The sequence below is a fragment of the Aptenodytes forsteri genome, unplaced genomic scaffold, assembly GCF_000699145.1.
Source record: "Aptenodytes forsteri isolate BGI_AS27 unplaced genomic scaffold, ASM69914v1 Scaffold154, whole genome shotgun sequence".
Classification (NCBI taxonomy): Eukaryota; Metazoa; Chordata; class Aves; order Sphenisciformes; family Spheniscidae; genus Aptenodytes; species Aptenodytes forsteri.
Genome location: NW_008794083.1, coordinates 750692 through 771319, shown reverse-complemented (window position 1 = coordinate 771319; position 20628 = coordinate 750692). Strand labels below are relative to the sequence as shown.

The following is a 20628-nucleotide window of genomic DNA, read 5'->3' as shown; positions in this document are numbered from 1 at the left end:
GGGCCTAATACCTGTAAATCAGGCTGAGATACTGAGAGGAAAGATGATAAATTCTTATCAATGTGAAGATTTGTTCATCCAGCCCAGTCTAAGTTTTTTTCCTGAGGTATTGCTTCTCTGACTTTCACAGGAATCATTGCAAGAACCTTGCACATTGCATGGGTAGAAAGCTTCTTTGGGTGACCACTGTACTTTTTCACTATTAACCTCATTCCATTACAGCTAGCCCGCTGCTAAGCAATCCCTATAAAATTAAGAGTACGAACAGATCAATGCACCGTACAATATTCCTTTCCAACAGTTACCGGTTTTAAGTTGCTTTGTATGTTCCCTTGTAAATACACCTTGCCACCTGTAGAACTTAAAAAGTTTTTAAAATATTGGACTGACTTCTGAAAATCAAGTTCTGTAGCCAGTAGCATGTAACCACAAGACACTTCTGTGAGGAAATGTGACTTTCAGAAGTCAATCCAGTATTTCTTAAAACTAGTCTACTTAATAATTCTTTTAAATATGTATTCCGAAGACTAATGTTTTCTCTAACAATTTTTACCATTTTTCCAAAAGAAAGAAAAAAAAATGAAGCTTCACACAGCAAATAAGTCATCTAGTTTTACAACTGTTTTAATATGTCATTAAGCAAATATGAAATCTGTAGAAAAATAAAGTTAGGCCTATCTACAGATGTATACTAAGACAAACCAGTTTTAAATTACTACTTTATTAACTGAAAGACACGACTACCGAGGCTGTGAATGAAGTAGCCATTTCCATAATTGCCTAAATTCTAACATGACAGTTGTGCCTGGTTGAGCCCATATTCCCAGAGTTTCAACCAGCAAATTTACTGCAATCAGTATTATCTCTGCAGATACAGAGGAAAATAGTAAGTGGCTGAAGCTGAATTGCTTTGTGAAAGGATGCAAGCACTTGCAAGTTCTTCTAGATAATACCTACTTTTGGTTATTCCTAAATTTGTATTTTAAATTTTTCTGAGTAATACTATCACTAAGTCTTTGGGAATCAGATCTGTACTTTAGGTGAGAAGTCTAAGTCTGAAGGACTTCAAAAACATGACATGAACAATGAATTAAATAAAATCAGTTCTACTACAGTACAGAACGAACTAATGAAACTACTTCAAGTACAGTAAAGCAGCTGATCGTATAGAAAGCAAGGATTCGTGCTATCCATGTGTGCTTAAAAGCATTTTACGTGTCCATCCACACAAAAACAAAAAAACTTGTTAAAATTATAATCTGCATCTCTTTATTTATAAAAGGTACAGCAAAATAATGAATTAAATGCATACAGTAGCTGTTCCTTTGTGGGAACTACATCTTATTTAGCAGGTGCCATTATGTGTCCACTCGTATTGCAATCAAATGGCTCTCATAATCTTTTCATAATTAATGAAAACCTTCCAATGTATTGTCCCACTGCAGAGAGATGAGGTTCAATAATTAGGATTCTGGAGGTAGAGATGATCTGGAGAAAGAGGAGTCCTATAAAAGAATACACTCCAAAATATCAAAGGCTTTTTAAGGATAAAGGAAATCTTTAAAAACAGAAGATCTCTCTAAAATATTTGCAGTAACCCCTTCTCTTCCCAGCTCTTCAACAGGTAGAAAATGGAAGTCATAGAATCATAGAATCATTAAGGTTGGAAAAGACCTCTAAGATCATCGAGTCCAACCGTCAAGTCACATCTCTTAGCCAGCTATGAGAAACTAGATAGCCCAGACTTCTGTTTCCACTTTGACTGTGACCTTAAATTCTACTTCTAATATCTGCAGTCACTCTTCCTCTTGCCATTCAAATCCAGGCAGGCAGTGGGCAGCCCAGTCATTCCCTGAAGCTTCTGGTGTGAGCTACTCACATGTTTCTTAGATCTAATCCTGTCTGGTCATTCACGTGTTACACACAGAGTAATGCTTTACAGATTTAGCTGTATTTTAATTCAAGCAGGGATAAAACAAGTCATTAGACCACCTTGGTTCCATGTCACGGTCTTCCAAAATCTTCTTTTGATTTGATTATTTTAAAAAATCATGGCTCATGCTTACGGGGAGTTGAAAACTTCAACAAGATTAATTATTGTGCTGTGTTCCAGTGCTGCAATGCTTCTACGGTGTTTTCAAAGATTAACGCTGTATCCTCAGAGACACAGGTAAGCATTATCAACTGTACTTTCAGAGAAGGAAATAAAGATACAGAGCAGTGCCATTATTGTCCCAGATGATAACCCAAACAATCAGATTCCAGACCTTTTTTTTTAACCACTGGACCAGCCTTGCCCACCGTAGCAACCCCTTGGGCTTGTTATGATTCCTTATTCTGAATTTTAAGCATAAACTAGTACCAAATAAGCTTTCACTGCATATATAAGACACAACAAGACACTGATCCTTCCTCTCACTGAAACAAAAGTTAGTCTTCCATATATCAAACAATTTCTCCTCTCGTAGTTTGTATATAGTAGCATCACTTCTCTGCAGCATTAAAAGGTAATTATAGACAAAACATCAGAGGAGGGGACTGTGATATAAAAAGATGAATGTACCTAAACAAAAATCGATTGACGTTTGTTATCTCTCCTAATTACCTGTTTGGTATTGGCTCACACGCACAAAAAATCTTTTTAAATCTTTTAAATCTTTTTAAATCTTTTAAATCTTTTTAAAAAATCTTCTACTTCCTTCTCTCCTTGATCCTGCAGCGAAGTTACGAGGGTTCACTTGTGACAACAGTGACAACTGCAGCAGAATACCATGATGTGACTGAGGATGAGGAAAAGATTGAGAGAGAGAATGCCTACACAATGCATACCAAACACACTAGGCCATATCCTTAATTCTTCAGTCAAAACTTACACAGGGGACAATCTTGGGGCACATCTCCTCTTTGCCCCACACGCTGTACAGTCACTTACACAAGAGCAAATTTGTGTGTGTGAAATTCTGAACCACTAGCACCTTTCATCACTTCACTGATACCAAAGATTGCGTATGGCATAAGGCAATGGTGAATCAAGCCTCATGAGCTTTACAGGCAGTTTTGCCTCAGAGAGTACTGGCAGACATCGAAACAGAACAAACAGCACCAAAGTACAGGTAAATGAAGAAATTTACAACTTGAGATTTGTTCATGGCATTCCTTCCCATAAATTAGCTCGTGGTGTAAAAAAAAGCTAAAATTAAACTTGTCCACATGTAAAAAACATGGTGTGCAAGAATATTTCTGAACCAATGAGTTGTGTGCACATCTGTGGCAATTGAGGTAGATTTTTTTTTCTTGTTCCAAATATGTTCCAGCATATACTTATTTAAGTTCTCAGCAATGCTAAACAAACTTGTATCTTCAGTCTCTTTCAAGGCAGGCATTTTGGCTAACTCTTTGACTCAGGAAGCGCGTTCTCTTCATCCCCAGGTTGTGTAGGCTTGCTGTTTCCTCTTAAGGTTAAAAATGAGTATCTCAGTCCTCCTGCCATACTAAAGAGAAGAGAATGAACAGAGGTGTCAGAGATACCTGATGTTGTATATACCATTTTATAGGTATGTACCTTTCCTTCCAAAGGATTAAAGAATGCCAGCTAGCATAAATTAGGAGTGCCTCAGAGCTATGTAAGCCATCTGAGAGACGAACCCCAAGCAGACAAAGATCAACTACCAGTTGCTCCAACAGATTCATACAAACAGATGTAACAGTTCATCCAAACATAAAAAGTAACAACTCACAAGTCATAACTCACATTCAACGGGCACAACTCATTCAGTCAGTGTTCACTTCCCACACCACTTGGCTTTTACTTGGAAGCCTCACAGCTCAGAACTGCTGCTCATAAAAAAAGAATGAACTCAACTCCACATAGTAAAACTGCAGGCATGTTTCCACAGTTAAGATCTTACCATAGTAAGATTCAATATCTGAAAACAGTTATGAAAAGACATAACTAATTCTAATGAACTTTACATCCTGAGGCAGTGCGTCCTCCGGCCAGTAGTTTCAAAACTGCATCACCCAAGTGGGCCAAATCAAACAAAACATAAAACTGTATCTCACTGAGAAATCTTCAGCTTTAACAAATAAAAGATATTCAAGATCCACTCACCAAATATTTAGCCCTATAAAGTTTAACACGGAGAATATGTAATCTCCACCAATCAACATTCCGATGTAAGCAATGGATATATTCTGAAAGGAAACAAAAGCCGTGCATTTATTGAAGTCAGTTTTCATCTCCAAGAATAGAAATGGTATCAATTAATTTACTTTTCTAAGGAAACAGCTATACTCTGTTGCTGGCCACGCTAAAATCAGTGTTTAAATCAGTTTCATGGGATGTCAGCCTTATGGGTAATGTAACAGCGAAACAGAATAATAAAATCAATATGTTTTCTAAATGCACGCAATGCACTGAGTGACTTTCTGGGGAAAAAAAAAGAAAAAAAAAGAAAATTAGCTATTTCATGTTAGGTAAAATGGAGCTATGGCCACCTTCTGAAAATATACTTCTTTTTAATCTTTGGAAGGCTCATTTCAAATCCTATTTCTTAAAAGCACGTTTTGGGTTCTCAAGCATAAAAATTATGCTTTCAAGTTACAATAAAAGCTCTTTACTATTACTTTAAAAGGGTTACCTCCTTACTTTGCCAACTAAAAAAGCATTTGCACTGAAAATGCATTTGGCTCAAGTTCAAGGCAGGCACAGTTTAAAGTTAAAGATTCTAACCCTCACCCCGCCCCCATCAACTTTTGGGAAAATTGTCCCCTATAGACAGAAGAAAAGCTATAGAACTCTGTGATCATTTTACCAACACTTCATTGGTTTCAAATGTTTCAGCAGTTAGCCTGGACAATGACATCATTTCTACCAATTTCTACTGGGGACTACTGCATCATAAAGTGCTTCTCAACTTTAAAGCTGTTCAAAATGTCTCAAAGACTCATTATTACTCAGAAAATAGAAATAGTGTTGCTCTATCTTAATAGTTCAATGCGGACATATAAAATTTGAAAGAATGCTTTCAGGACCACAGAATGAAAACTACTAGATTAATCTTGCCAGCTTTCAAAACAAAAAATGTAGAAAGAGAAGTACCATCTTCTTTTTGCAGATTTTGCCTTGCTGGAGGTATTGTTTTCCTTAGTCACCCATGGAAGGGATCACCCTGAGGACTGTTATTCCAGTGTCTACACTAGTTTGGATTCTGACAGTTGTTTGGCCCACAACTGCACAGATTTTATCTTTTGCTAAAACTCTTACAGCTTACAGCTCTGTGCTTCTCTCCAAACTGGTCTACAAACAGGTGCTTGTGCAGTCAGTGATCTTCCCAGCTCAGACACGCTGGCCTTATCAACACAAAGGAAGTTGCCCTGGTTTTAAATTAAACTGTGTTAGAGAAAACAGACTGTAAGGACACCAAGTTCAGTTTTAAGACAGGCATGTTTTGGTGTTGATCAAATTGACCAGAACTTATACAAACCAAAATGAAATAGTCCATTCAGCTAGAATACAAGTTCTCACACAGAGACAGAAGCAGTTAACCATAAAGCAATGAACTCCTTACTACAGCTTAGCCGTTATTCTGTATCTATGAATGCCCTATTTATCAGCAGCAATGGAAACTAGTTCAGCCCAAAGTGAAAGTGTGTCAGTCTGTATCAGTTTGCAATGGATTTGCACCAGGCTACCTTGACTAATTCACAGGAACTTGATAAGGAACAGAAGCAGATGACAGTACCTGATGAAACATGGTTAAATGTACATCTTTTAATTAAAGTGGTTCAAGTTTCTCATGTAAGAAAAATAAAAATAAATCAGTACTCACATCGCTTTCTAGAGTATACCTGAGCTTCAATGGAAGAAAACAAGGTCACTTTGTTGTGTGGATCTCCAAAATGTATGGCACAAGCAGTATCTCAGTATTAGCCCTCATTTTGAGTTTCCAGCTCAAACCATAATCAGGATCACTGCTGAGTCAACACTCTTCCCTGTCTATTTGAGCAATCTCATCTCCCTCTTCTCCATAACTCACCTTGATGGCACCAACTACTGTCGTTGTAAGCGCAGAATTGTAATGACTGCATAGGACAGTAGAATACATCAAGAGAAACCTAAATAAAGCAATGGAGAAAATGTTATAAATTCCTTCCAGGGATCTCAGAAGTTTAGCAAGACTTTGAAATGTTCAACATTTTCTGGATCAGTATTTTGGTGGGATCTTCAACCCCACCTGTTCCAAACCCTAAAAAAAGATTCTGTGGATCTGTATTTTAAACTAATGATGTGCATACACAGAGTCCTCAAAATACACATTAAAATGTGCTGCTGGAGCTCTAGCAGAGTCATCCCTATTTTCTGTGCTTCTTAAACGTCAGTATTTGAAGTTAGTTTGACCCCTTGTTTGGTGACGTGTGAAAGACCAGAACAGGATCCAACTCACTTTTCTATTCTTGCTTTGACTGCAGTTCCAACAGGAACAAAGCATTGTTTCATTATTTTTGAGTCTCCCATACTTTTCCATGTACTTTAAAGAACAAACACACTGAAACAGTTCCTATACTAAAGGTCTTACATGGCCAGCAGAGAGATACTGACTACAGAAGGTAAAAAGCTAAATGTCATGTTGTTGACCACTGTACTTGTGAAGTCACCAACATAGATAGTACTGAAACAGTTATTTACACTATTAGAAATAATTAAAAAACAAGACAGAAGCCTGGGGAAAAATATATTTTCTTTGAATTTTGATATGACTTATCAGTGAGTCTTACGTTTGAGATTTGCAATTTGAAACACTGTCATTAAAACGTCTTACTTGATTGCCCTGTGTCCTTACCCCAACAAGCAAGAAAGAAGAAATTGAAAGACAAATAAAACATTTGTCCAGTGCTGGAAATGTGTTGCCTATTAACAAAAAAAAGAGAGAGAGAGAAAGAATTATGTGCCATATAATCAACTGTAAACACATGTAAAATACAGTTAATATGAAAATGTGCAAAATCATAAAATGTATTTGATTCATATTTTATTTACAAAATGTTTATATTCCTACTGGAAACAGTTTGATGCATTTAACTTCAAAGACAACAGGACAACAGCACCCATGATACCTAGACACATTCTTGTAACATACATAGCAGTGCAGTTATAAAACTGCACACTGCAAGCAATTAATACAAATACAATACAAAGAATCTGTATTTTTATATTTATTGATAAAGATACCAACACTGTGATTAATATTATATAATAAATAGTGTTGATATCAGACAGAGAGAAAAACAAATAAATAAATAATCTCCTTGAAATCTATTTCATACCATAGATTCATTCATGAACAGCTTTCAAGGTCCAAGTCTGCATTTTTGAGCTCAAAAGTAAGATTTAATAAGCATTACTAAATGGTGTCTCATCAGTAAAGGCCAATGGAAAAGGCTAAATCATCACTTTGAAGTCTGCTCCTTAGTGACAAGCAGCAAACAAAAACACAGTGCCACACAACAGTCACTAAGAAACACGTCACAGATTCTTTTCCATCTCTAGTAACTCCAGGATACGCCTCATTTTAATCTGGAAAGCCACCTGTATCAGTGCAAAACTCAGCAAAGGCTGAACACATGCCTGAGAAACAGAGTAAAGGCTGTTAGTCCATGCTGAGCTGTGGCTAGCTGAGCCTCCAGCACCTGAGGTAATAGATTAGAGGGATGTCGGGCAGCTCTGCCCTGCTAGAATTGTGCTGCTGTGCAACAACAAATTGCAAAGTATTACGAAGAGACATTCTGGGGCTTCATTTCTCTTCCGTTGCATCATGTTTTCCTGTCCTCCTAGTCAGCCAGCTGGTGAAGGAGGAGTAACTGGGACACTCACACACTGCAGTCTCTATAAGATGTGATAGCTACCGCTCCAGAAAGAGCTAGAGGAGCAGAAGCAATCTCCCTATCACATAGACAGGGTACTGATACTTTGACTGGCAAAAGGTACATGCTGTGCATTGTCTGTGATGGATCAAGGCAAAAAACTCTGCTAGGGTAAAAGCAAGCCAACTTCTATGGCCTGAAAATCTGCTAAATACAGGTGTTATCTACAATGATTTGATGACTTGTCATCAGTATTTTTCCATCTTCTACCTTTTTTAATCTCTGTGCATCACGTTGACACTAGTTATCCACATCTTTTCACTGGATTTAATATTAAGTGACCAAGCCAATGCATATGCACAATAGGCACTATGCATTTCTCTGATTTTTTTTTTTTTCAGGTAATTGAGCATTAAATTATTTGTGCCAAATCAACATGTGGGCACAATGCGTTCTTTATTTTTCCCATGTAATAAATCTAGCAACAAGGTAAATCTCCCTGTCCAGTTCTCCCAAAATGACTCCACCCATGACTACTGGGAAAGCAGTTGAAACCTTACAGCCATACAAACTTGGCCTCCCCTAAGTCTGCCAAGAAGGGCATCAGCTACATTTTCATAAACTGGCACAAGGTCATGCTGGACTGATGTCACAAGAGGAGATTTCACACTCAGAGCAGATCTAAAGCCATCATTTTTCAGGGAATGACAATTTTTCCACTTAAAGTAGACTTGTAAGAACACAATGACAAAATCATGTGAGTCCAGGGCACAAAAACATACAACAAAGGACACTGGAATGATTTATGGCACCCACAAGCTCTGTAACAATTTCCAGTGGCAAATCTCAAATATTTCCAAAAGGGAATACGAGTCTCAAGACTTATTTGACTGGTAAGAAAAAGGCAACTCAGCAAGTCTGTGAGGGAGCCAGAAAAACAACACAAACCTCCTGGTCTGATACTTTACGTACCAGGACATACTGCCTACAGTATTATACTGTATTACGAATAGCTATGGAGAGTCATGCTGTCGTTCTATAAGAATGTAAAATGTAGGTTACTAAACTAGACTGAGACTAAACAGGAATCTGTTCTGTGCATCAGAATGAGAGAAGGACTGGAAATTGTCTGGTTTTGGTATTTGCAATCTCATTTTAGAGCATGTGGCAGATCACACAGTGCAGCTGGATTCCCAACCAATTGCTCTAGCTGAGAGTCCCCAGTCATGCATTAGTTTTTAAACAAAGACTCGTACAAGGGCTATCACGCAGCTTCATCTTCTCCTCAGAGTGAATAATAAAAGTTCTTACCTGTGAAAAGAAGTCCAAGTCACATATTTCAAATACTAGTCACTAACATGGAGGTAGGATTACCTCTTTAAAAAAAAAAACAAACAAAAAACCCCACCCACCCCCCCAACTGAAAAAAATGAACAAAATACATTACCAGTCTGAGATATGGAATATTGCTCCTTACCTGATGAAAGTCTCCAGTAGAAAAGCTAATAATAACTGTTGGAACCACCATGAAACAAGCATTATAGAAAAGGACACCATATTTTCCCAACTCCTGTGAAAAATGAAACATGGTGTTTGGAATTACAAGCCATTTGGGAGCAAAATACTAAATATTACTCTGGCAATCCTTCTGACATTATTGTCAATGAGCAGACAAAACATAATACACTTCGATTTAAAATACAAGCTTGCGATCATTGGATTCAGTGTTTAGTACTGACCTGAGTTTCCATTTCAGTGACTTTGTATGATCAGCAGAATACTACTGCTCTGCTATGCCTTGAAAAGTTTCTACACAACCCAGCTAGTCAGAAATTTCCCAAGGCACTGGTCCAGAACTGCTTTGTGTTAGACTGCAGGTAAGTCTCTGCCTGGCCAAGGGATTACCCATTCCATCTACTGCAAATCAACCACAAAAGCATAGGGCAGGGTGGCTCCCTGGGGCCAGCATAGCAGGAAAATTAATGAAGCCTGACTCCTAGATGGAGCATCTGTAATCACTGGTAACCGATGTAACTTCAAGCAACTTGAGGGATGCCATATATCCTGTTGGTTAACTTGCTTGACACAAACGCAGAAGATTAGGGGAATGAAAAGCAGCCTTCCCTTCCTCCAGATTCAGCCATGCTATGTAGCAAATCTCACCAGCTTATCTCTTGCTTTAAAATGAAACCCTGTATTTTGCAGAAACCTGTGAGTCCGTTAAGTGCTGCTCATAAAGAAAAATGTGGAGTCTGGATTCGATGTGACTCCTGAGATTATTAAAAGATATATATTTCCACTGTACAGACTGACCCACAAAAGTCAGTGACAAAACCTCTATCCAGCATCTCCAAGACTGCTTTTTGCTACGGCTTGGTATGTTTTCATGGCACTGTATTTGAAGAGCAGTCTGCTCAATGTTTACACAAAGTATAATGGATCAAGGTATGGCCTAATTCTTTGGCATACCTCGGTTTGGTGTAGACCTGCTTTTAGTATTGTTATTGACTCAAACTGGTCAGGTCTCTGTCCCTACCCACAAGTTTATTTTACATAAAACTCACTTGAAGTGTGTTTCCAGTCAAAAAGTCACCTTCCTTATATATGTATCTATATCTATATCTATATATATATCAGGTTTACAGGTAAACAATTTGCTTTTGGTTTGTATTTATTTTTTAGCCAAAACCAACATTTTAAAGCCACTACAAAGTCTGCCTAAAAGACCTGGGAAAAAATGAAATACACTGTTTATCTAAGCCTGGCTTGAAATACTAATAACAAGTTTTTCCCAGGGTGTTCTGTATTAAGGATGCATATATCAACTGAAATATGAAAGCAAATGAAACTATTTATTAGTTCATAATTGTATGTTCATAAAGTAATATAGTAAGTAACCCACTGTTACCATCTTGTCATAACCTTAAATTCAACCTAATCACCCCACAGTTACCTTTGGATCGATTTTCTGCTTTGTGTAAACTCCATTTGCTGCTGTGAAGAGATCATTTAGCAATACAAACGTGTAGCCCTCCAGATTAAAAGACAGATCAGACCTGGGAAAGAAGTATTATATTGTAAATAAGCGAACAGTATACAATGCATTGCACTACCCTGTTTACCTAGAGAAGTATCATAAATGAGGAAATGCAAATCCTGAGAACCCCAGCAAGTCACAGGTTTTGCTTCAAGCCTTCTTTCTACTTTACATTTCTCTAGTCACAGGACCCTCACAAATGAGTCATCAGAGAGTTCCCAGAACTCAGTGTGGAAGTGGCAGGAAATGTTCAGTTTTCATTCTGTGAAAAATTCCATCTCAGTCCTGACAAGCTGTCCAATTATTACTGAGTATACTTATCTATTTCTTTTAACACAAAAAGTAGCTAGGGAATAAAGTATGACTACTTGTTTTTTACAGTCAGACCAGACATATTGTCATCCTTTCTGTTTTTGACTAGTTACCTCATGGATATAGGGTAATTCATTTAATAGGACATGGCTCTATCCGAGTCACATCACATGGAAATTATTTACCTTTGTACATAGCAAAGCCAAGAAACAAAAAATAACATTACATTTCCAGTTAAGTAAAGGAATATCCAAACAGAAAAAGAAACAGAGAAGACTAACATACGAGTGCTTTGTGAACTTAATCTCACATTTGAACTTGCTAAAAGTGATTAAAAGAATAGATGTTGCCTAACTCAAAACAGTATTTGACAACCAAAAGATCAGTCTTTCTACCCAGAACAAGAATGTATTTTTCTAAGATTATTAAAATACACTGATACTATGAAATAAAAGCAGCATTCCTCACACAGTTTTAACTTGCTTCATTTATGATCCTGCAAACATGAAAAACCCAGGGGGGGGGAAAGAAAGACACAAATACTTCCAGCTGGAGTTCAATTTTTCCTTTTGTATTCCTGCACCTCCCAATGACGTCAGTAGAGAGATTTTCCAAATCAGCTTAATTCAGAGTAACTAATCTCAAACTTAGGTTTACTTGGCACTTAACAAGGAAGAAAATCCTCCTGTTGTCCCTCCTCTCATAACATGACTTTGTACAACAAATTAAAACCTTACCCAGCTGCTATGAAAGCCCCAAGAAGGATGGCAAATACGCTGACTATAATACTCAGTGGGTATCGTTTCCTGTAGACAAAAATTAGACAGTTCACATTTTCATTATTTGAAGAGGAGGTTAAATGGCTGTCTGCCTGAAAAGTTTCAAAGCAATTAGGAACTGCAGAACATTTAACAAGAGGGCATAGTCTTGATAACCTTAGAGAAGCAATGTGATTGACTATGTGCCACGCTGTCAGGCTTTGGCCCTGAGAACAGAGATTGAAAAAGCATTGTGAGCATTCTGATACTAGATAATTTTAAGAGTAAAGATTAAAGGTTTAAAGTAACAGTGCTGGAACAAACTGTAATTTACTGTGTATTGGTACTCATAATGGACATATTTCAGTGTCTTCCAGTAATCCAATAAAGGAAAATCACTACACATCTCTTGTGTAGTTTTTCATCTCACCTTTCTTGGGGAAGACGCTGTACAGCACACTATCTGGGCTATTTTTCAAATAGATACTTATTTTGAAGTCAAACTGAGACCTTGTGCTTGGAGGGGAAAGCACAGAAGCTTATTATATTCTTCAGTACGTCCACATCAGCACTGCCACAGAGCAGGGAAAAGCATACCATAAAACTATCCTGCTTCTTATACCTGTATTAGTTTATTTAGAAATGTCTTAAGTATTTTTGCACCATACTGCAATGTGACTTACAGACATTCTCCCAGTTATTCTCTCAGGCCAGCCCCCAGCTCTGAGCTGGCCTGTGAGAAAACATCTATCAAAACAAAACATACAACGCTCTTGGACAAATCCTGTGTGTCAAAGGAGCACAGATGTAGACCACTGTCCCAACAACAAAGCTGTGTGCAGTCTCTAGATATATTAGTCTTTGATCATAATGAGTCTCAACAGTAACAACCCAAACCTTGACTACTTTTCAAATCCTGAGGTAAGCCAGCGTAGACTCTCTGGAATCCTTTCATTTTCAGCCCTGAGGAAATACACTGTGACAGTCTGTACGAATACAGCGTTCCGCTCTTAAGCTTCCCTTAGGTTAGGATGTTGTTTGCACTCATACACCACATTGCTGTGGTCCAGCTGAGAACTGATGACAATCTCACTGACTCACATTTTCCTCACTTGCTTGTGGGAGGCCTCAGGCCAATGGGAAAAGACAGCAAGTTCTGCTTTCCCTGGGAGAACTTACAACTAGAAAAGAATCCTGGAGCATCCCCAAATATGAATCACATTGATCAACTGCTGCTTCAGCCAAAAGGAGATGCCAATCTACTTGGAGGCTTTTTGAAAAGCTTTTCCGCCGACTATCACTCTCATGTTGCCTGGCTTCAGCTTCAGCAAGCTGTTTTTCCCCTTGTGACCTTGCCTTATCTAAGCACAAGCCATCTTGATAGAACTATGACAGTGGCAAAGTATGACGTATTTATATTCCTGTTCTTCCAAATCGGTACAACTGAAACTAGTGACCCCAAGCTGCAATAGCATACACTTCTTAATTTCTCATTAAAAATAACTGACGTATCTATAATTAAGGAGTTTTATGATCTAACAGCACACTGCTAGATACCATTTTGCTTCACTAAACTGGTATGTTTTTAGACTTGACTCAGAAAGCTACTCTACGTAAGCAAACTGCCACACTATCACCACTGTTTCAAGACATAAGGATCTGTCTGAAGCAGTTTGTAGCTTAGGGGCCTCCGAGACAAGACACAAACCGTAACTGCTAAAAGAAGTGTCTGAGTCGTGCTCTGCCTACCTGAGTCCCATGCAACAGTCAAGAGAATGAGCTGTGTAAATGAGAGCAAGCTGATTTTTTTTCCTGTATTCACTAAAGTGCATGTACCTATGTCTTCAAAAAAAGCTACATAAAACCACTTTCTTTGGTTTTCTCTATTTCTCAGTAAAAAGCACTCATTCAATATTCTGATGAGATGCCACAAGTAATCCATTTGATATGATCTAAAATGAAGGTATCTTAAATAACAAAAAAAAGGATCACCCAAGGATGATGATTTCCAGCAGTAAAGTAAGTGGAATGGTAAACTTCCTGAGCACTGTAAACATCGGCAAACTGTCAAAAAACAAAACAAAACAAAACAACCAACAAGCACAGCGTCAGATTAATAGCATTTTTATGTTCTCATTCTTATCCAATTTTACTAAGCAGAGGATGAAACCATTAGTCCAGCAATAAGTAACCAAAACAAATTCCCAGCCACTTAGCATACATAAAAGAAAAGTCAGTCTGACACTAGAGGCAGATTAGATAACCAAATCATTGAAAACAACAAGATTTGCCAGTTTGTAAAACAATGCAACTGGCTACCTTCTAAAAGGCCCCTATGCATCAGTGAAATGAAACATAAAAGCTATTTTCTACCTAGCATAGCCCCTATGAAATAATTCTTCCTATAGAATTCACGGGCAGAGTAAGTAAAAATTATTTTTATTGTAAACTTAAAGGACACACAATAAACCTGTCTCTGAAAACATATGACAGAAATAAAATACAAAGCAAACATGCTTAGTAAACAAGCTGTACTTTCAAAAAAGTAAAATAAATCCGCAAGAACAAAAAAACAGAGAAAGTACAAGAAACATCAAAGATGGGACCAGCTGCAACTACCAAACAAACAGCTACTTTTGAACAGCATATTGTTGGTCTACACGAAGTTATGCAGTTGGAAACCTTTTTGATTACTTTGAGAAAACACTTGCATCTGACACTTTGGAAACCTTACAGCATGGCCATATGGACCAATTAATCCTCTGTTTAAGATAACTATTAGCAAATGCATTAATAAATGATACAAATCCTAACACAGAGTTTAGTTACTTTACAACAGACATTTTGAAGTTATGCATAGGATCATCTACACCTTACAGACAACCCAAACAAGGTGGAAAATTCCATAATGTAAACAAATGTCACATAATGTAACAAAACGCAATGTAACAAAATGTTAATGATAGAAACACTGCAGCCATTCTTACTTTTCTGTTACAAAAATCAGTTATGAACAGTAAATCTAAAAGAACTATGTCAGTCATAGGAGGAGGAGATGGTGCACTTACATTTAAAATAACCTAATAAACTTTTTATTTTAAAATTACAGTTAGGGAAACAGGGGAAAGAAGAACCCATTAATCAAACTTTTACAGGATTGAAACGACTTCCATATTCACATTGGCTGAAGTGCTACTAGGGACAGTACTGCCGAAGTCCTTACGTCTGCCTGAATGGTCACTTCAGTGGAACAACTTCTGAATGCGTACAACAAAGAGTTGCAGAATCAGGCACTTAATGTTTCAAAGTTATGAAATGCTGAAAACCTGCAAAATTCTGTGTTTTGGTTTAGCTTACTATCAAATCCTCAGGAGCCTGTAATAACATACAAGAAATCACCGTAATGGTAGCACTGTATCCTCCAATCCTGGTGCAGCTCTCATGCTTCTGCACTCTTCTTCCATAGAAAATTTGGTCATTCAATCTATTACAGCAGGCCCTCTACATAGCTTACACCTTTTTAGCACTAGCATGGAAGCAACTCTCATGGACCTATGCTTACAGGCATACAGGAGCCAGTGAGCCCTTTAGCAACCTCCCCACAACCTCCTCTTGGTGCTCAGCAGGGCTACGGCGCCGCCACCACCCCACTACACAGTAGTTTTTCCATTTCTTGGTGTGTCCTACATAACCTGCACCAACATCATGGTACAAATCTTTCCCATATTCTTCTTCCTTCAAAAACGTCTTTCTTACAGCTTTCAAACTCCAGGAAGAGCTGGACGCTTGGTATGAAGGGAAAGTGAAAGTACTTTCACTGTCACAGGGAGCATTGTGATTTTGTGAGTACAGGCCTAGCTAAGCCCCCCTTAGAAGAAGCAGACAACTTGTAAACAGATCGAATGTTTGGATAAGAGTTTCGTAATAGTATCAGGGGTTTAGACAGACAGACAGACACCATATGCATTTAAGTCCCTATGCAATGCCTTTTTTTTAGTGTTTATTTTTTACCCCCACAAAAGAAAAGGGTAAAATCCAAACAGTCTACTTATAACTTCCATTTACTGTACCTGAGTTTGCTGGTACTTGATAATCCACTTATGTGGTTTCCAACATAAATCAGAGGCAGAGGAAACAACTGTGATAAAATTAAAAGCACAACTCAGATTATTATGTTTTGAAGTACTGTTGAGAAACTTTATTTGATAGAATTTGATAACTGTAATATCAGATGTACTTTTAGCAAGAAAGAGGGCTTTTTTAAGGAAAAAAAATGTAACTATGCTGCAAACTGATCTGCAGCTCTCATTCATGTGACCATTCACAACCACAGCTTCACTGATTTCATTAGAAGAGTCACAATCTACCTCTAATGAGACTCAGGCTCCATTTAGTGTAAATGTTAATCAATTTCAATTACTATAATCCTCAGATTAATACTCATTCTAAGATTTGAATTTTAGGTATAAAAGTAATACTAATAACAGTAACTAAATAAGCAAGAGAACAGGTAGAATAAAAGAATGCATAAGCTGTAAGTATGCTATGCTTCTCTAGATACTCCACATATATTAGTATGCCTGGAAGACACGTCATTTTAGATCTACCTAACAAATTATGCTATGCAAGATACTAGAAAGGGAAGATAAGTATTTAGGGCTAAATTAAACTTATCATTTCCAGCTTCTAGCATAATGAGGCTGACTCCCATAGAAACATATGGGCCCTAACACAATACAGAAAAGCAATAACAGAACTTCAGAGCCTTAAGAAAATGTACCAGAAGTCAGGGATCCCTACACAATATTCAGCTGCAGTTCAAAGCTGTTATTCTCCCACTACAGAAAAGTTGCAGAAGATTAAAACCAGCCAAAGTAATCACTGGGGACAAAGGTAGTGTGTACATCTAGTTCCATTCACTATCAGTCAAGCGGAGCTGAAATGGCAGAAAGACAAAACAGATCCTCTACCCTAACATGTGTAATAAGGTGCTGCTGTTGTGCCTATACATGCTTCAGGAGACACTCTGTTTGTTAGAGGCTATGTATTCTCAAAGCATGGTGCGCTGGAAAAGGATACAGAGGAGTGGGCTGCATTTTATCAATGCTAAAAATTCTGCCTTTCTTTTACAGCAGAGGAGAGAGGAGAAAAGTACAGTAAAAGTTAACTATAGTTGACTAAAGTTAACTTTTAAGTGAAGGTAACAGTAAAAGTAAACTGGAGTATAAAGTAAGAGGAGTATAAGTAACAATAAATATTCAGCCTGTCAGCATAAGCTTGCAAAATTTTCTAACACACTATCTCTTCTGCAGATTTTTATTTAGAAAACTATCTTCATTCATAGCATGAAGACTGAGCTGACATTACATTCTCTTTCCTCTGAACTTCATCAATTGTAAAGGCAAAATCACAACATCCGGCATAACAGCAGAGATCAATGAAACATTTACTTAAAAAGGGTCAAGAACTCCAAAGCTTCCTCACTAAAATAAGCACTTTGCTACTTTAAAACTCTAGCTGAAAGCACTGAGAACATAAACCAGTCTGGGAGTGAAAAGCAATGATAATCTTAGTGTCAATGAAAGCAAAAGTTGTCAAAAGGATAAAGAGTCAATCAAACGGTGCTTTAAAAAGTAAAGAAATCAACAATGAGCAATCCAGATGATTCACTGTGACTAGTCAAATTCAGCACTACAAGCTATACACAAGTCCTGGATGCTGACTGCTCCCAGCATATCCAGGAAAGTCTTCCAAACGATAAGATATTACTAGGACAATGAAAATGGGTGCTGTATTTTTTAGTGCCCTTGTACTGATTTTGAGGTGAAGGCCACAGCAGGGAGGGAGAGTAGTGTGACTGGAGGTGTGCAGAGGGAAGAAACCTCTTGAGGTCTGAACAAGTTGATTATATGCCAAACTCAAAACTACCCACTGGGAAACCTTCTTCATTCATGTTTTGGAAAAAATAAGGATTGTCCATTTCATAATCAATGCTATAGACATTCCTACAAGATTTCTACATGCAGAAATGCCAATGATTTCAGCGTTCACCAATGGCTGCGAGACACTTGTAGTAAACCTCAAACTGATAGTAAGACAAGATTCTGCAATGAAGATGCTGGCCTGAAACGCTATGATATCAGGGCTCTGCAGCAGAGCTGGGAGCTAAATCTCTCTGGATCTCTGAGCAAACACTGACCAATACCTTGCAACAAGACATAAATACACAGGCTTATGCATCAAAGTAAAGCTCCAACAACACTGCACATAGATGCAAAAATCTACGAGGATCATTGCTACAGTCATTTCAGATCCTAGTTCCCAATCTGAGATAATAAAAGATCCTCTCTCGTATTCTCTCTGTCCTGCCTCTTTAGACCATAAATGCTTAAGGTCTGCATGATGCAGCTAGCCCCTACCTACAGTATCTTTGGTGGGCACTATGTTAGCCCCTCCTATGGAACATAAATCTTACATTTGGAATCAACTGTTGTTCGGGTTTTTGGTCTACCACATATTCTTTTTCTACTGTTCCATCACATGTCCCATTCAAATTTCCAAACAGCCTTTCATGCTGTGATCAAAATTCTCCCATTGATCCCGCAGGGAGTTGTATACATCCAGAAAAATACTTGAGGAATCTAAAAGAGTTCATCCAGCTGTATGAAGGTATAGCATGCTTTCCCATGCACTGCATAACCAAATAGCATCAGATTTCTCTGCAAACAAAAGGCAAGAATACTGCAGTGAAATTAAAATGATCAAATCCAATACTAAATGAAACGAAGATACAAATAAACACATTTGACAAACAAATGCAAAATTGTTTTCTGTTCTTCTTTTATAACTTGTCTCCATAAGAAAGAATGCCATTACAAGAGGTAACATTTTCTTATTAATATCAATCCTTACCTTCACAGGTATACTTTTGTCAAAATCGGGGAAGTGAACAATCTTATTTAATTTTGACACATACAAGATAAGTATAGTCGCTGCCATCTAAACAGAAAGAAAAAACAAGAAGTCACGTAAGAGGCAAATTGTAATGTATGAATGAAAGAACTGCTTCAAAGACAAATCTTTATATGTATTTGACCAATGCTAGGTATTACGTATTCTCTTCAAAGAACAACACAGCACACAATGAATAAACTGAAATAACTTTATTCTTAACAATTTTGCCTGCTATTTATTTAAAAGTACAACATAGACATATGTTTTACTGGCTTGAGAAAATTAGTGGCACTCTGTGAAACAATGCATGCTGAGAAGGAACTGAGAAAATAAACCAGGAGATGATTCCGGAATAATTGTGCTATTTTCACTCAGAGTGTTGTTTAGTCTGCAGAATCACTCCTACAGCTTTTTTCATAATGTGAGACGGGGGTTGTGCATTGATCAGTCCGTTAACAACATGAGGAATGAATAATAAAGACATGGACAGAATGAAGGAGAGTATCTGAGCAATCACACATCATAAGAGTTAATTCTGGCCCCAGGAAGGAAAAAAAAAAAAAAGTTAAATTTTCCTTATACAAAAATCCGTTCATTGTCTATCTAGAAAATGGGGTGCAGTCATGTTCTACAGACTAAAGCATTATACCATATTATATGCACTTTACAAACCATTCACGGAAATCTTGGAAGGATCAGTCAACAAAAAATGGAAATGCCATTGAGTCTTAGGTTCTGCAAAGAAACAAGGCCGTATCATTGCCCTTAACATGAAGTATTGAAGTATTGCCACATGTTCTAGCCTTTGACTTCCACTGAAACGTGATGTGTGGTTCCTTGAGCAGTCTGGATGTGTGAAACTCTTTCTCTCCCCCTCTCACACAGCGAAGACTTTACAAGACATTTTACTCTCTTCAGCACCAAAGAGCAGAGATATCAGACCTGCAGTACACTGTTTTCACCTCTTCCTTACTACCCCTTAGCTTGTAACCTTGGCAGACAATAAATCCTCTCTTTTAAGTGTATTTGCCTAAACAACACTTGCTTCAAGGCTCCATCTTTCCCAGCCATCCTTCTGCAGAGTCACAGGTTCTTCTTTATGGACCGTGTAGACAAGCATTAGAACTTTGGTTTTACTATGATGCCTACTAGCAACAAAAACAACAACAAAAAACGTATTTCCGCTGTAGTACTGCAAATTGCCCACAGGCAAATAAGGCAACAAAGAACCAAAACTGTGTGGCAGCCCTACTGGAAAACTGCTGGGAAAGGCAGAGAGATTTATGAGGAAATACACGGTTTGTCTACAAATAGAGGCGATGTCTCTGCACATAATCCACAAATGCTCAAGGACTCTCATAGGATCTATGCACTTGTTGGAACAAATCTTGGCAGCTTTGAAGGCCAGATCTCTTAATTACTGAACTCTACCAGGGGAAATAAATGGCATTTCCAGTCCTTTACGTGACTCTTCCCAGGCAATAGTTTTGACTTGAGCTGAAATATCCTTGATCTCACTAAAACCAACCACTCTTCCTTATGGTGTATCTAATCCAGAAGACGAGCAGGGCAGTATAACAGAGATTTCCCCCTAAAAGACATCTCTATGCTAACATTAGTTTAACTCACAAAATAATGAGTACATTTAGTGTGCTTTACTTCTGAACATACCTGTCCAATTCCAAGAAACATTGGTGATGGGAA

General features: G+C 37.7%; 1 protein-coding gene across 1 annotated transcript; it reads right to left on the bottom strand.

Moving 5' to 3' along the window:
* Window positions 1-2697: 2697 nt before the first annotated feature.
* On the bottom strand, window positions 2698-20628 carry SLC35D2 (solute carrier family 35 member D2). The gene is made up of 11 exons (XM_019470366.1): window positions 20596-20628; window positions 18883-18969; window positions 16041-16108; window positions 13963-14034; window positions 11950-12018; window positions 10817-10919; window positions 9341-9433; window positions 6843-6910; window positions 6039-6117; window positions 4112-4194; window positions 2698-3491 (listed from the first exon to the last, which is right to left on the bottom strand). Exons 1-11 carry the CDS (start codon window positions 20614-20616, stop codon window positions 3389-3391), a joined length of 846 nt encoding a protein of 281 aa, XP_019325911.1. The 5' UTR covers window positions 20617-20628; the 3' UTR covers window positions 2698-3388.